General features: G+C 40.6%; 1 protein-coding gene across 3 annotated transcripts in view; it reads right to left on the reverse strand.

The window, feature by feature from the left end:
• Window positions 1–507: 507 nt before the first annotated feature.
• mib2 (MIB E3 ubiquitin protein ligase 2) overlaps window positions 508–15,387 on the reverse strand; it is a 44,671-nt gene continuing 29,791 nt past the window's right edge. For all 3 annotated transcript variants that reach the window (XM_038723268.1, XM_038723267.1, XM_038723266.1), the window contains exons 13-19: window positions 14,635–14,789; window positions 7,807–7,933; window positions 7,356–7,616; window positions 4,978–5,156; window positions 4,549–4,742; window positions 3,886–3,951; window positions 508–3,293 (exon numbers count right to left, since the gene is read on the reverse strand). In XM_038723268.1, coding sequence (XP_038579196.1) covers window positions 3,052–3,293; window positions 3,886–3,951; window positions 4,549–4,742; window positions 4,978–5,156; window positions 7,356–7,616; window positions 7,807–7,933; window positions 14,635–14,789 — 1,224 coding nt within the window. In that variant the 3' untranslated portion in view covers window positions 508–3,051. The remainder of the gene's footprint in view (window positions 3,294–3,885; window positions 3,952–4,548; window positions 4,743–4,977; window positions 5,157–7,355; window positions 7,617–7,806; window positions 7,934–14,634; window positions 14,790–15,387) is intronic.

The raw sequence follows: 15,387 nt of genomic DNA on the forward strand, positions 1-15,387 counted from the left end.
TAATGAAGAGTAGCAAATGCATACATACAACTGATCTCTTATGCTATTCATTTGTCTCTGTGTCATTAATACAGACCCACCACTTGATAAGTTAAAGGGGAGTTCATGTCAAAACAAAGTTTCCATTTATTGAGTCTGCTGCCTCATTCTGGTGCTTCACATCTGAAATTTAAAACATAATGGTGAGACAGACGCTACATGACATCTTCACCATAATGTAATTTGCTTACAGTAGTTATTTATCTAAGAAAATACTTTACAATGACATTGCTTGAGATACACAAGTTAAGTGTAAGTAGTAATTGGCTATTTAACCTACCTACATAACTACCTATGTTGACCGTCCTATATTCTCAAGAGTCACTCAACATTTCAAAATATTCACTATATCCTACACTAAATCTGTTCTTGTAGGGTTCAATGAAACTGCATCATTTTTGTTACATGACAAATGTCTCAAACTCAAACTGTTTTTTGAAACAACAAAAAAAAGGCCCCTACAACAGGTCCTTAGAAAACAGTTCCATATTTATTGCAAAATATTTTTGTACAGAATACAACTGAAAAAACATCAACAGAGGAGGAATGGACAGTAAGGCCAACATCAGAACTCCAAGAGCTGAACTGTACAAACACCAATAGTAACATTTGCTGCTTTAATAGTGTTTTTATACATAAATTGTTTCCCGCCCTCACAGCCACCTCCTTAAGGGAGAGGAAAAGAAGGAACTCAAACATCTTCCCCATTTTTCTAAAACATTATTGCCTTTGCCTGTAAACCCATCAACTTAGAACATCTATGGACAATCCTTAAAATGTCGAAATTTATGTAAGAAACGTGTCCCTTGATTGATAATGTTTCACAAAATATAAATATATATACTTGTAAAAAGCTCCAAACAATATGGGACTGGTAATATTTTTTAAAGTGAGTGTTGTATCACTTGTCATCGAGAACACGAGGAGGCTCAGAGCACTACAGCTAAAGTTAGGAGGCTAACACCATTACCTCAACTTCTAACACCAGTAACTGAATGTGCTGAGATAATACTTCTGATTTTGAAGTAAATGAAATATTATGTTTAAAGTTTGCTTTTAGTTGAATTCACACTGCTGGAATAATTGAACCCTCACTTGAGCTTAGAGGGGTTTAGCATAGTCCTTGTAGATAAATTCGGGCGTGCATGCCCATGCACATCCTCATGCGATTTGGCACTGATGTAAAGGTTCTTTCCTCAAAGTAAACCTCGTGGTAAACACGTCTCAGTCTCTCCATCTCCTTCTCTTACATCTTTTTTCTTTACACATAAAAAAGGCAGAGTGAGACAGGGTACATATTTTCCCTCTGACATTCAAATGTACATCTTTAACATTGGCTCACCCAAAATCAGGGATCTAATGAAGACCAAAAAAAAAAACACTCCTGTCTCTGGAAGTTTATTATAGTACATAAAAATTAAATAAAGATTAAAATAGACTCGATATTTTTTTTCTCATGTGCATAAGCCCTTCAAGAAAACACACCAAAACATTAGAAAGGATGAAGATGATGTACAATCCAGAACTCCAAAGGAGAAAGGGGGACACGACTAGGAAGGTACACGTTGGTCTCATCTAAAATGACACGGCAAGGAAGGTGGATGCGGAACTAGAGGTGCAACAGAACCATGTCATGTTTTTGCCCTTCTGATTCTATATCTTCCAATACATTTGGTGGAACAAAACACAAGTATCCTCCTTTAAATTGTGAACCCGATGCTTGTTGGGGTCTCTTCACCAGGAGAGGCTGTGGTCTTCAGACACAAACAGGCAGGACCAACACAATGCTTTCTGTCCAAAGATAAACACATAATGCTGACTGATGCTTGTGGGATGCCAAATGTCAGTTTTGTTGTAGAAACTCTTCGGCAAACATTCATTTCACTAATGAGAATAACAATTTTAGGGTTAATAAAGAGTGTGTCTTCTGCAATTTGGAGTCACTATGCACTACTATATGACAGGTTATTAATGACCTTTTCTTTCTAAAATGGTCAGACACACTGTAGCTCTGTTATGGGGTGGGTGGTGGTGGGGAGGGGCTCTTTAACCTTTTATGGATATCACAAGTGCTTTCAATGATTTGATACCCTGAGTAGAGGACATAGGCTTGGGGTGAATTTCAGTAGAAACGAACATTTTTGCCAAGCCAACACCAACAACAAAAAGGACATACCAAATAATACCAGCTTTCACGCATAAATAAAAGTCTGTACTTATCAGTACATTAAAAAACACAAATGTAACCAGAGAGAAATAAAACAACAGCAAGGACAAATCACCCATGACAACCAAGTCATTTTCAGCTTTACAATATGCATATATTCATGCATATATAGTGTGTATTTCCCCTTGCATACAGGCGAGTGGCTGGGGAGTATATAGAGAGCCTTTAGTTATACCAACTCCCTCTGCAGAGACTAACACTGATTATTAAGAGATCGGTACAAATGAGAGCCAACATAATTCACAGGACAGTCTGAGGGGCGATAAGATGGGGACTGATTCTGCGCAGCCTTGTAAACAGAGGAGGCCAGACAGCCAGAGAGGATGATGGGTAACAGACATCCACTTAAAGCAGCAATGAAAGGACAGACTACAGGAGGTGGAGGCTGGGCGGGAGTGAGGAAAAGAAGAGGCGAGGGATCGTTTTCTCCCGGCTTACCAATCAGAGTATTCAAAGTGGCAGCTTCACCTCAGAAATTCACCTTGTCTGCTTCCCGTGGGGCTCGGCAGAACAAGAGTTCTGATGACGAAAATTAGGTTAAAGTCATCGACATGTTCCTGCCTGCGCTGCTGGAGAGGGAAACTACTCAAATGTAACAGTGGACTCTCAGAGATGTAACACAGCATCTTATAGTAAAAGCAACCTATGGTTAGAAGTAGGTCACTAGGTCTTCAAAAGGTAACAGCCGCCCCCTCCCACCCACCCCCCCTTCTCTCTAGCCCCCTTCTCTCTAGCCCCCTTCAACATCCTCTTTGGGTCGTTAAGAGCTGAGAGGACAGAGAAGCTTAGACAAATAACTGGATCCGCTCGCGGATGGTCTGCCGGCAAATCGGGCAGGTCTTGAGCGCAGCGCTGCAGTCGATGCAGGAGGCGTGTCCGCACTGGAAGACCAGCTTGATGTGGTTGTCGATGCAGATGGGGCAGGTGATCCGCTCCTCCATCTGTCGGTAGCGAGACTGCAGCTGCTCCAGCAGGTTGTGCTGGTCCGAGTTCTCTGTGCCAGGACTGCAGTCAACCTCCGTTTGGTCTGTGGAGAGGGGTCATCAATGTGAGTGAGGTCAAAGCAATGAAGAAAGCAATGAAGAACTGCATTTACAGACTTAGACAATCATTTCTGATGTTAATAGAAGTCAAATGTATGCAAGCTGCCCAGTCTTGTTGAGACTGTGACATAAGGGTCAAAGCTAAGAAGGAGCTATACTATAGCAACGTGACCTGGACACTGCATGACATGACAGTTTCACTGGTGGCTTGTCCTTGAAACAGAGGTGCTTAAATCTACCACACAAAGCTGTGTCTCACAGACGCCTTAACACTAGTGTTCACCGCTACAGACAGACTTTTAAAGTCATCTATGGGATGTCCACATGATAGAAAAATATGCACAGCTCATATTCTACTTGAAAATCATTAAAAGAAACTCAGGGAAAAATATAACACTGAAAGCAACATTTTATTATTTTAAAACAGATTAACACAGTAAATCATTTAGACAATAATAAATCAAAAAAAAAGTTAAAAATACAAGCTGTAGGCCCATCATTGTTTGAAAATTATATTATTATATCCATGTTCTATTAATGCATCTCAGATAAAAAGAATAAGAGGATTCTTCTTACCTTGTCTAATTTTCTTGGTGATTGTGACCTGGCATTTGATGCATTTCTTCATTCGATGGGCACACTCTGTTTAGACAAGTGCAAGGTCAGCAATTTGACAAAAAAAAATGCTACCACAGTATAGAGAATTTGCCCACGTTATTTAATATCCAAGATAGAAAGTGAACAGTAGAGAAAAATTCTGAGATTTCTTAAAATCTAAATAAATAAAACAGAGCAATCAAACTTTAGACATCACGAGAATACTTCAGAGTCCTGTTCTGGTAGGTTCTGGTATATATTTAATAGATAGAACCATGGCTAGTCAGAAATCACAGTCCCCACAGTCATGCCGCTACGCTACACCAACACTAATCTGTGTTAAAACCCTTTCCGTCCTCGTCAAGGTGTATACATGAATTATACATGAACTAATATGTTAGTAGAGTACTAAGCTGAGTTTCTAAGTTGTTACTATGATACATTATGATACTATTATACACCTGAAAAACATTTTTTTCCCCCCATTTGCTCTTTTTTTTTTCTTCAAACACACACACACACACACACACACACACCACACACACCCTCTATCTGTCTGTTAACAGTTTGCCCTTTGCTGCCATTGGCTTCATCATTCCCCCACTGATGAGTCCTCCACCACAGAGTCCAGTCTCCACCCACCTTCACAGGCCACGCTGTGCTGGCAGGGGCAGAAGAGAACCAGCAGAGACAGCTCGGAGCAGATCAGGCATTCGCTGGGCCCTGGTAGTGTGGGAAGAACCAGGTTGGTCATGGTGTTGGGTGTTGTGTGGACCCGCCGCAAGCTGGCGCTGCTCAGGCCCTGTCCACACGTGATGGCCTGCAGACGCTGCAACCTGTAACAACGCGCAACACCAAGTGCATTTTTTTTTACTCTAATGTGATTCCCATAGCATGATGTTTCTCCATCTTTAAATGCATAGTTCATTTACATGTAAAAGGGCAATGGCAGTTTCGAACAGAACAGTGCAAATGTGCATTAAAAATCTACTCTTTGGTTTATCAATCCAACATATTTAGTAATATTAGGCATTATCTTACAATAGTAGCACTGTTTTTACAGACATCTACCTGTGTTTCTCAGAGAAGTTCTTGATGAGCTGCAGCATCGTGCTGTCTGCCACCAGGTCCAGCGGACTCTTGCCCTTGTGGTTGGCATAGTTGATGTCAGCCCCTTCCTGTGCTAGAAAACAAGCAATAGCTGCACCAACACTCATCTCGGTATTCCCCAGAAGACCTGAAGCGCTCAGCTGCGGATACACATGATGATGAAGAGGAGAAAGAAATGGGAAAGACAGAAGAAGAGACGGTGATTTTGAGGGAGACCCCGTTTTACAAATATACTCTCAATAAGCCTGAGAACTGATGTTGTGGAAATGGTAGTAGTTGAGAATACTTTGAAAACCTAGTCAAGGGCACAGCCGATTGTGAGCAACATAAAGGTAATTTAAGTAAAACCAGCGCCGTCCAGCTGAGGCGGATACATAAACCCAAATCTAAATCAACACTGAATAACTAACTCATCTGCTGACAGTGGCCAAAACAGCCCTGAGCACTTCATGAGTATCTGTGTGTGCTGTGTGTGTGTGTGTGTGTGTGTGTGCGCGCTAGCTTGGCAGGTGCCCAGGATATTGAGTGGAGCTGCAGTGTTTGCGGTCATGTAGACCAGAAAGGACATTCTTCATTGGCGCAATGATATCAACACCAACAGATGTAACAGGATTTAAAGCGCCCATATAAAACGTGCTTCACAATGCATGGAGGCACGGTCTCTTAATGACGAATATTAAACTGGTTCTTGTGAGCCAATTGCTCTCTGAAAGTATGAAAGCGATTACATTATAATTCTGAACCTCATCACCAGATTGATACAGTTACAATGTTGACATCTACATCAGCTGAATCCAGTCGTTTAGCGCGTTTAAAGCCGCTCTTTTCACTATTTTTTTTTGTTTATTAACACCGTGTTAGATCATAATGTACAAGGTGAGAGGTGTCAGTTGTCGTGATGTGAATCCACAGAGAATTTTCACCCAACTCTGCATTGCCCCTCAGCTCTACAAAGCATTTTAGCAACTATCAGCTCGCTATTTTAGTTTTATGACCCAGTTTTGAAGCAGTTGCACTGCTCTCTTCAGCACCAAACAGCAAAGAAAGCAACTCTTTGGCAGTAGCATTATCCTTCACACAGTGCTTGCCATAATAAATATTAACATGCCATAAGTTGTTGTTGACAGCAGTGGTAATAACCTAGGATCTTCCGCCCACAAAATTACTTTACTCAGAAAAAAACTACAATGTCAAAGTGCCACATTAAGGTTAGACGTACTAGAGGGAGGCCTGAGGATTCTGTCAGTAATGACTGTGCCTCTGAGGATGAATAATACCACACGACTTCTTTTACATTCCTTAAAGTAATGGAGTGTGGTTCTGTCCAAGTTCAAGACATACTCTGGGGGAAAATGACGTGGTGTGTTTACACCGTACTCCTAAATTTATCACTGACGTCTTAACTACAGCTCCGTCTTTGCCAAATTTTTATATTGCCACACTAAGTGGGGCCTCTTCAGTACCCTTCAGCGCTTCCTCTTTCAATCATTACAGCATTTTTCTCAGTCTGGTGCCAGTCAAAGACCTGGTATTTGCAAAATTGTAAATTCATTAATCGCTTAAGTTTTTAATTTTTGTTTTCCTCCAGAAAAAAAAATTACATCCTGTATATGTAACACCTGCTTTAACATAAATATAGTACCACTTTATTGTACTCTTATCTGATTACTTTGTCCTTAGTTAACCCCTCTCGCCTGTTTACATAATAAAGCACAAGCCTTTCTCCTCAGTTCACCATCACATTCTGTATATGAGATTCAGAACATTAATATAGCAGCACACAATTGTTTGCTATGAAATTATATGGTGGTGTTGTCATCCAAGCATCTTTGGGAACCAGTCTGGCCATGCGTGCATGTTAGTGCATGTGAATCCCTTGCTGTGAAGCTGTTGGCTTTGAGGAGAGCAGCGGCTGTTTCTTTTCTCATCTAACACCTTGAATGAATGATATATTTCAACCAAACCAGAGTTTGGTGATTGTTGGAACAGTGGAAAGACAGTTTGGGTGAGTTTTATTATGTTTCTGTACAGTTTGAATAACTGAGGTAAAATTACTGTTTTTCCTCAATGGAGTCTGGTGGGCTGTAGCGTCCATTTGTTTTGGTCTGAAACGCAGGTGTCCTAGAATGACATTTAATGGCAGTCAATGTCAGCTGAATATACTGACAGTAATTTGAAAGTAGTTGTTTTCTTGATCTGATGTTCCAACTACAAGTTGATCTAACAAACTGCCCCACTTAGAATAAATAATACTACTTTAAAATGAAAAATAAGTAACACGTTTAAGGAACAAATCAACAACAAGCCACCTCCCTTGTTGCCCTATCATCGGTACTCACCCTGCAGTACAGCGATGTGGAGGAGCAACCTTCACTGTTTTCCTCGGTGCTGCTGGTTCCCACGGTGGGGCTTAGCATGACATTGGCCAGCTGCGGGCGAAGGAGGGCCACGTGCATGGCCGTGTCACCGTCCTCGTCCTCCATGTTGACGTCGGCGCCCTCGGCCACCAGCAGCTGCACCAGGTCCATGTGGCCCTGCGTCACCGCCAGCTGCAGCGGTGTCTGGTTCCGGTTGTTGCGGATGTTGATGTCGCAGCGTCCCTGTAGAAGAGGAGGTAGGAAAAAAGTTTTCTCTACAAGAAAGGGGTAAGGGAAAATCAAACGTTTTCCTACAGTTTAAATAAATGTATTTAAAACATTGCTGTACTCATAATCTGTATTAATCTAAAAATTAAAAAGCAGCATTAAAGAAAAAATGCATGAAAACTATTTAAAGGACTCTTCAGCTCACCTCCTTGATGAGGATCTCCGCAACATCGCGGTGGTTGTTGAGGGCGGCCAGATGCAGCGCAGAGAAGCCATCCTCTTTCTTAACATCCACCAGCTGCCGTGCTCGGGCCAGGATCTTCTCTGTGGCCCTTCACCAGGACAAACAACACAAGGCTCAATTAGGTAGAACGCACAACACTCCTCATGGCTTCAATTAAGAACAGTGTAACCTCTAATAGTTGCTTCAGTGTTTTTTTACCATCTCTCACTATAAAAAACTGCTACTGGTACTATGTAGTGCACAGTTAAAAAAGGCCTCAACCAGCTGTGTGGTCACCGGGGTCCGGACCTCCGTAATTATGTGTAGGCTATAGCCTATCGATAAAATAATTCAAATAGCCTAAAAACTATTGATAACACAATCAACTTAAATGAAGGCTTTAGGACCATGCGGGCGCAGTTGATTACACCGTGGCAATCTTCAACTTTAAAAACTGTTCCACACTCAGTGTCACACTTGGGGAAACACATGAAAACCTTGCGCAAGAAATAATTGGGAGCATCGCTGTTTGCAGGCAGAGTTTTGGGCGATACGTTTCGTGACTTTTTGGGTGAATGAAGACTGCGCTCCACCAGAGCATCTAAATTATATCAGTAGCTAAAAGTTGAATTCTGTTTCCTCTGCAGTTTCCTGTGTTTGTCCTGTCAAGATTGTAACTACAGTTTTTAGTCACACAGTATTTGCTGTGACATTACTGCACCCACGGAAACGTTTAAAATGACTGACAGCAGCCTCTATAATCATGAAAGTAAATCGTTAAAGAAAACACTTATACATCAGTACAGCACAATAAAGAAACCACCTGGAAAGTTTAAAAGAATGGTAGAGGTGAGCTAAATCTGAGAAAATAATTGGTTGGATGGGGGGCAGGCGGATGATTTATGCGTACATGATTATTCAGATAATGTCAGAGCCGATCCGCGCCTCACACCAACGTAGCTCCTATAATCGTGACAAAACAGTGCAAACACCTGCTGATGTCACATTATTAGGCTGTTATATCAGCTAGAGCATCCTCTGAATTCAGCACCAACCTGCTGTATAATGTCGTCTTATAGTAACAATAGTGCCCATTATGTATTCTGCACATGTCATTCCAGCATTATAGTCCTGCGATGACAGGTATAGGCTACATTTGAGATAGATTTAGCTCTCTTATTTTAAGCAATTTTAGTGAGCCAAGCAGTGGAGAGAAAGATCATGATGAACAGCCTGCACTTAGTGTGTCCACTGCCCGGTTAAAGCCTTTACAGCAAACGCACAGGTTCCTTTGTATTTATTTCATTATAGATCATTAGTTTGTGTGACTAGTGTATAACTTTGGTTTGTTTTTAGGTGTAAATTTGGTATGAATTACTGTAAATATAAGATCTATTAAAAAAAATAAATCTGGACTGGACCTCACTCATTTCTAAACCCTGGTTACAACCCTGATTGAGGCCAGTATTAACATTCTCTGATTAAATGTGATACTACATAATATATTTAAAAGGCCACTTTCATACCCATATCTTGATTCAAGCTTAGTATTACATACATTAACCTGATTAGACAGAGTGACAGTGCATCTACAACAACACCACTGCAGACTGTATAACATGCGTAAAACCTCTCAAAATATGAATAATATTAAAAATATGAAGCTTATGTTATCCTGTGCTACAGTGTATTTGACATGAGCTTGGACAGAGATGCAGCTGTTGCAGAACTGCTAACAAGCCGATGTAACAAGAAAACACTCAGGCACAACAGGCAGTGGGTTCTCACTAAATGCAGCCTGCTGACCTCGAACTACTCGACATGAAAAAGGCCAGCCTTTTCATTAAAACTCCCCTACCCACCGCTTTACACGTAAATTGCTGATTTAAGCCTTAAATAATAGTAGATCATTCTTTGAACTTTCTATTCAACCAGTGTGCTATAACATGTACAGTAGAACACCAACACCACAATCAAGAACTCATAGCTCGAAGCTTGAAACACCTGAGGAGATTAAATACTCAAATCTTTCAAGGTCACAAATATTAACAATCCTCTTTGGCATCTATCTAGTTTTGTCAGATTAGAGAATGCTATATTTAATGTTAATGTTAATAAAAGGCAAGAAGTTCAGTTTTTCTGAAGGATGATACCACATTCAGTGATCCTGAACATGCAGCGGTCTGATGCTGCAGTGTGAGGCTTGGCTGCATTGTTGAGTTGTCCTCTGCTCTGTAGCTGAGCATGCTTCATGATGTGTTTAGTGAGCACCCAGGAAGCTGGCTTGCCAGCATGGAGTCCTTAGTGCGACATGACCCAAACCATTCAATGTTAGGGTAATTTTAATGTTAGCTCTGCTGGATTCCACTGTTTGGAAACTGCTTTGCTGCTGTTGATAGATGAGGCTGGTGTCAGTTTTTCCAGCAGCAAACTGTATCAAATTTATGCTGATGGACAGCTCACACGGGATGCTTATTATTTCCAGCCTAACATTACATTTTTGTAACAACAATGTATAACCACTGAGTACCAATAAATGTGCTATTTGCAAGACAATTACCTACAATTGGCATGCATTTATGCTACGTATATGGTATGCATGTGTATATACATGTATTGATTTGTGTTCTTACGATTACCCTGCCCAAAGGTTTGACCAAACTATTAGATATGGTTGCAATATGTATTGTGAAGAATACATCAGTATATACTATCTACTGTTTATTTTAAGTTAGAAAACAATAACTCTGAAGAACAACCTGAGAAATTACAATTATTTTTGCATCAGTGTAAAAATGGGCAGATTTTCATGTAGCTTCAATTTTGATACCTAACAATTAACGTTTACAGGCTCATTAGCAGCAGATAGATGATACATTTTAAATGCATTACTGAGAGTTGGACCACTGAGATCAGAGAGCTACTTTGGTACATGTATAGGCACTGTGGTAAGGACCTCCTCTAGATCTATTAAGGATGAAAGCTGTTGGGGGGACATTGTGTTGGAGGTCACTGGTACCTGCAATGCAGCTCTGTGGGTGTGGGTGTGTGTGTGTGGTGAAGGTAAGAGTCGTCTCCAGAGCACCTTCGTTAGCTAAAGACCTCATCCTCGCAGATCTGAAGTAGACACAGCCATGTGAATTGTGTCACCTTTGCACCCACTACGCCTGATTTCTCTGTATTATTTCCATAATCGGTATTCTTCTGTGTTCATGAATATTCAGACTTGGGCTGACGTTTTGAGGCAGTTTTGTACGAACATGCCTCACACACACACAACAGCTAGAGGGCATCTCGGGCACGCTGTAATGACTTTTCAGGATACTGAAGTCATCATTTGGTTATTTTTGGGAGTTTGCATCATGCTTGTTTGTAACAAGCTTCTAACTGTAGCTTCTTGATCGAAGCTTGATAAAAGCCGAACAAATGTACCATGACAGGTACTAATTATTTAACCTGAAATGAAAATACAGGATTTTTATTTGAGAGTGCATATGCTGTGAAATATATCTGGTGTGTGACAGGCAGTATGTAACTCCAGAAACACCGGAGTAAATAGGAATAGAAGTTGGAAGAATAGGAACAATAAAAGAAACGGTTGGGGAACAAAATGTGATGAAAGTGAGGTGAAAACAAAGAAGCTACGAGGAGGTGAGATTAAAGGAAAGAGGGAGACATCCAGCCAGGTATTCTTTCTTTTCAAGTAACTAAAGTAACAGACTAACCATCCTGTACATCCATTTGCCTCTACTGTCAAGCTGTAAAAATCTGGCCACTTGCCTTGTTTCTTTTCTTTCCCAGGACTGTTTGTGAACTTGGCCTGTAGTCCCCATTTTCCATTTCCTCACAATAAATAAATACTGTAATAAACAAAACATTCTCATCTTTCAAAGACGGAGGGCAACAGCTGCTCACAGGAACTCTAAGCAGTGTCACATCGTACTAAAAAAACCCCTAATCTTTACTTTCAAATAGTGAGGACAGTAACGCAATTATCAAGCGACCAAACAGGGAAATTCCCAGGCAAAGGTACAGATAATACTTTGGTAGTTGTAAATAAAAGGCGGATAAACATCATCAAAGTGCATAATAATGAAAAGCCATAATTATAAATTCCAATGAATACTATGAACGCTGAATTTACTCCTTAAATAGGAGATAGACTGTAATGAGATGTGTTTAACCTCAATCTAATCTGTGCAGATTCAAACTGTACATTACAATTTGTTTTTGAACCAGAACAACCAAGAAAATATCCAAATAACACACAGCATTTGGACTATAAATGTGGCGTAGGCCTGCTGATGATATATGAATGAACTGGTGAACCAAACTAATTCTGAACACTGTAAATCCTGTGTCTCTACTTTTGGCACTGCGGCTGATGTCAGGCTAAATGAATGCTGGAGAGTGCAGCCTAAACTCCCAGCACTGCACATATGACACTTGCCAGAACAGATCGGGCACTTAATAAATGACTGCCTACTGTGGCCTCCGCTCCCGTTCTTTTTTCTCTCTCACTTGCAGTTATTGCTTGCCGTTTGTCTTTATTTTCCCTGTTCAAACAGTATGTCCACATATTGCACTCATGTTCAGAGCTTTGTAGGATCATATTTGAGGTGCGTGCAGTATGAGCTAGAAGGGGGCTGGACGTCAGAGCGATAAGGAAATGTCACTGGCAGGTGAAGTTTAGAGGTCAGAATTTACACTTCAAAGCTTTCCTTTGACGAGAACAATGGTTCAACTTGTGCTCATTTTTGACTGGTTTATTATTTGACAAACTGACTTAAGTAGGTGGTGGAGAGTCTGCAGACAAAAAAGCAGAAGACCAAGCAATGGTAATCTACTCACAGCCTGAAAATCTATATTAATCATAATAACAGGGCTCCCAAGTCTGTGGAATATACATTTCAATGAAATTACATAAAATATACTTAGAAATTAGACTGAAACCTTGAATGAAGTGGCATCACCTTAGGGAGGAAATTTACGGTGACACTGGTGTTCATTTCATTCTTGCTTCCTTTCCTTTATGGCACCTCTTTAAAAAGAGCCAGGGATAATTTCCCATTATATGGTTTTGTTATAATTTGGGAAAGAGAGTTCATATGGAGGTCATAAAAGCCCAGGAAGACTTGGTGCACTGTGAAAAATATTCACTCAGACCTGTAAGGAGACTTCAAACCGGTGGACAATATGATATTTTCTTGATCTTGGCAATGTTGGCAACCTTGACTGCACTGGAAACAACTTAAAATTTCCACTTAATTAATCAACTGTGCTGCTATAAATAGCGTGGAAAATAATGTTACAGGTCATATCAACAACGGTCAGTTGCAGTAATGCATGCATTATATCCATGACGATGTCTGATGGTGGTTTAAGTCACGGGATAAAAAAGTACTACTGAGAACTGTGATAACTTCTAAAAAAGGAAACAATCACTTTTGATGCATGCTTGCTACATTTCCAGGATATTCAGGGTGTGTGGGAGCAGATGTGATGCAACATGTGCAAAGGAGCCAGATGTATGAGTTGTGTTTGAGGGATGAAACCTTATCATTGAGAGAACATCCAATTATTGCAATTCTGCCTGCCTGGCCAGTGCGCTGTCAAGGCTCAGTTCGTGATTAGCCACCTCCAGTGTCAACCAGGCTAAAACTAACACAGTCAGAAGACCATGAAGTGTCTGTGACAGGTGTCAATGAGGCAGCTTTGATGTTTGGCCTGAAGCACTTTGGTCTAGAGTGAAATGACTTCAGTTCAAGTGAGGAAAACAATACACGGAGTCATTTTGGAATTAAGTTAAAATACATGTGTTTTCATAAAAATAAATTTGTTTTCCTTCTCCTCCCTCTCAATAAGCACTGTGACACCGCAGTGATACAACCTACAGCCAAGTCATGAAAGCTTTTATGACTGCTGTGTTGTGAAAAAATTATCCAATACATTGTTCATAGCTTGTTTGGATTTTAGGAATTTTTGTCCACCCATGAATCCCAGACTCTGCATTGCTGAAAAATGGCTACACTAAATGTAGTTTGGTAAAAATGTGGAGGATATGTCAGTCTGTAGGGAAACAGGGTGCAAAAGGAAACGTTGTTGCATTTTTGCCTGATATCGACTGCCAGCCTGCTGACAGCAGCAGAAGCTGTGTGGGAGATGAGCTCTCTATCTGTAACGGATAGTGTTGAAAGTTGACCTTTGAGTCCTCATTTGAACACACAGGAGAGATTCCCACACACACGCCCATAACCATAATTTCGATGAAATCACTACCAAGACAATGAGAACAACTGAGCGGAGTGAAAAGAACAGACACGACACTCTGTAGATGGACTGATTATTTTCAACTCACATCTTGAGACAAACACTGTTGGCAAGCAGTTTAATTTATTTGGTGCAAACACGCTTGATGGCAAGCTAGATTTAAGGAGGGCACACTTAAAAAATATGGCTATTATTTCCCATACTGACTGACTTCCATTAAAGCTCACATGATAGGAGACTGTCCAGATTTGTGTGATTAAAGATGTATTTAAAATAACAGTGATGATCTTGACTGCCTGATTGAATGAATGTAAATTATACCACTCCAAACTAGTCCTGATTTGTCCCTAGTATTTCCCCCGTGACTCCAAGAAAACCCCAACTTTAATGAAATGCCCCATAATCTTTAGAAAAAGTCAATAAATATTTTAGCAAGAAGTTTGGGCTTCAATATCTAATTTCACTTCTTGTGCCGCGCCTGGGTCAACGCCCAAGCTTCAAACGTGCTTGCAGAAATTTTTGTATATGATATCTACTCACAGTTTGTTTCCTTTGAGGGCAGCATGGTGCAGCAAGTTGAAACCTCTGTGGTTTTGCTGGGTAAAGTCAATGTTGGGCACCACAACCAGGATCTCGATAATATTGCGGAAGTCTTTAGCAATGGCGTCATGGAGCGGTGTGTCCCCATATGAATCCTGATTGGTGAAGAAAACACGGGCACAGTGAGTGAGACTGTGCTTTGCGCCTTTTCTTGTGGAGTGTTAACACACGACACGGCAAAATGTAAAATACCGTTTAAAAGTTGTTATGATGGAAATCCTATGAATCACCATGTCCAGTAGAGGGGACCAGGGAATGCAACTTTGTTCTCCAAACAGCATCAATCAATCACTGAATATATATAATACATACCATATAATATCAACATACCAATAATTTGGTGTAATCCTGAAATCTAAATTATGTATACTAATTGTAGGTCTATTTTAGTAGCGTTATGGATGCTGCAGTACATTCTGATTATATGTGGCACAAACTAAAACAAATTCTGGGCTGCTACTCCATGTTATTACCTGAGTTGTCACACTACTCAAGCAGAAACAAATATGCAGTTAGTGAACTCCAGGCCTGGTTGCAGGCATGTTAGACAGTTGCCCTAAAATGCCCTAAAAGAACCTATATGGCCTTAAGGAGGCTGAGGGCTGAAGTGAAGCAGGGTCACAGTCAAATATCAGAAAATTAGTGTGTTAAGGAATCCTTGAAATGCCAACATGTGAGTCGCTTACAATATGT

The sequence above is a fragment of the Micropterus salmoides genome, unplaced genomic scaffold (genome assembly GCF_014851395.1).
Source record: "Micropterus salmoides isolate LMB-PRFRI ecotype aquatic unplaced genomic scaffold, ASM1485139v1 Ms_hic_scaffold_16, whole genome shotgun sequence".
NCBI lineage: Eukaryota > Metazoa > Chordata > Actinopteri > Centrarchiformes > Centrarchidae > Micropterus > Micropterus salmoides.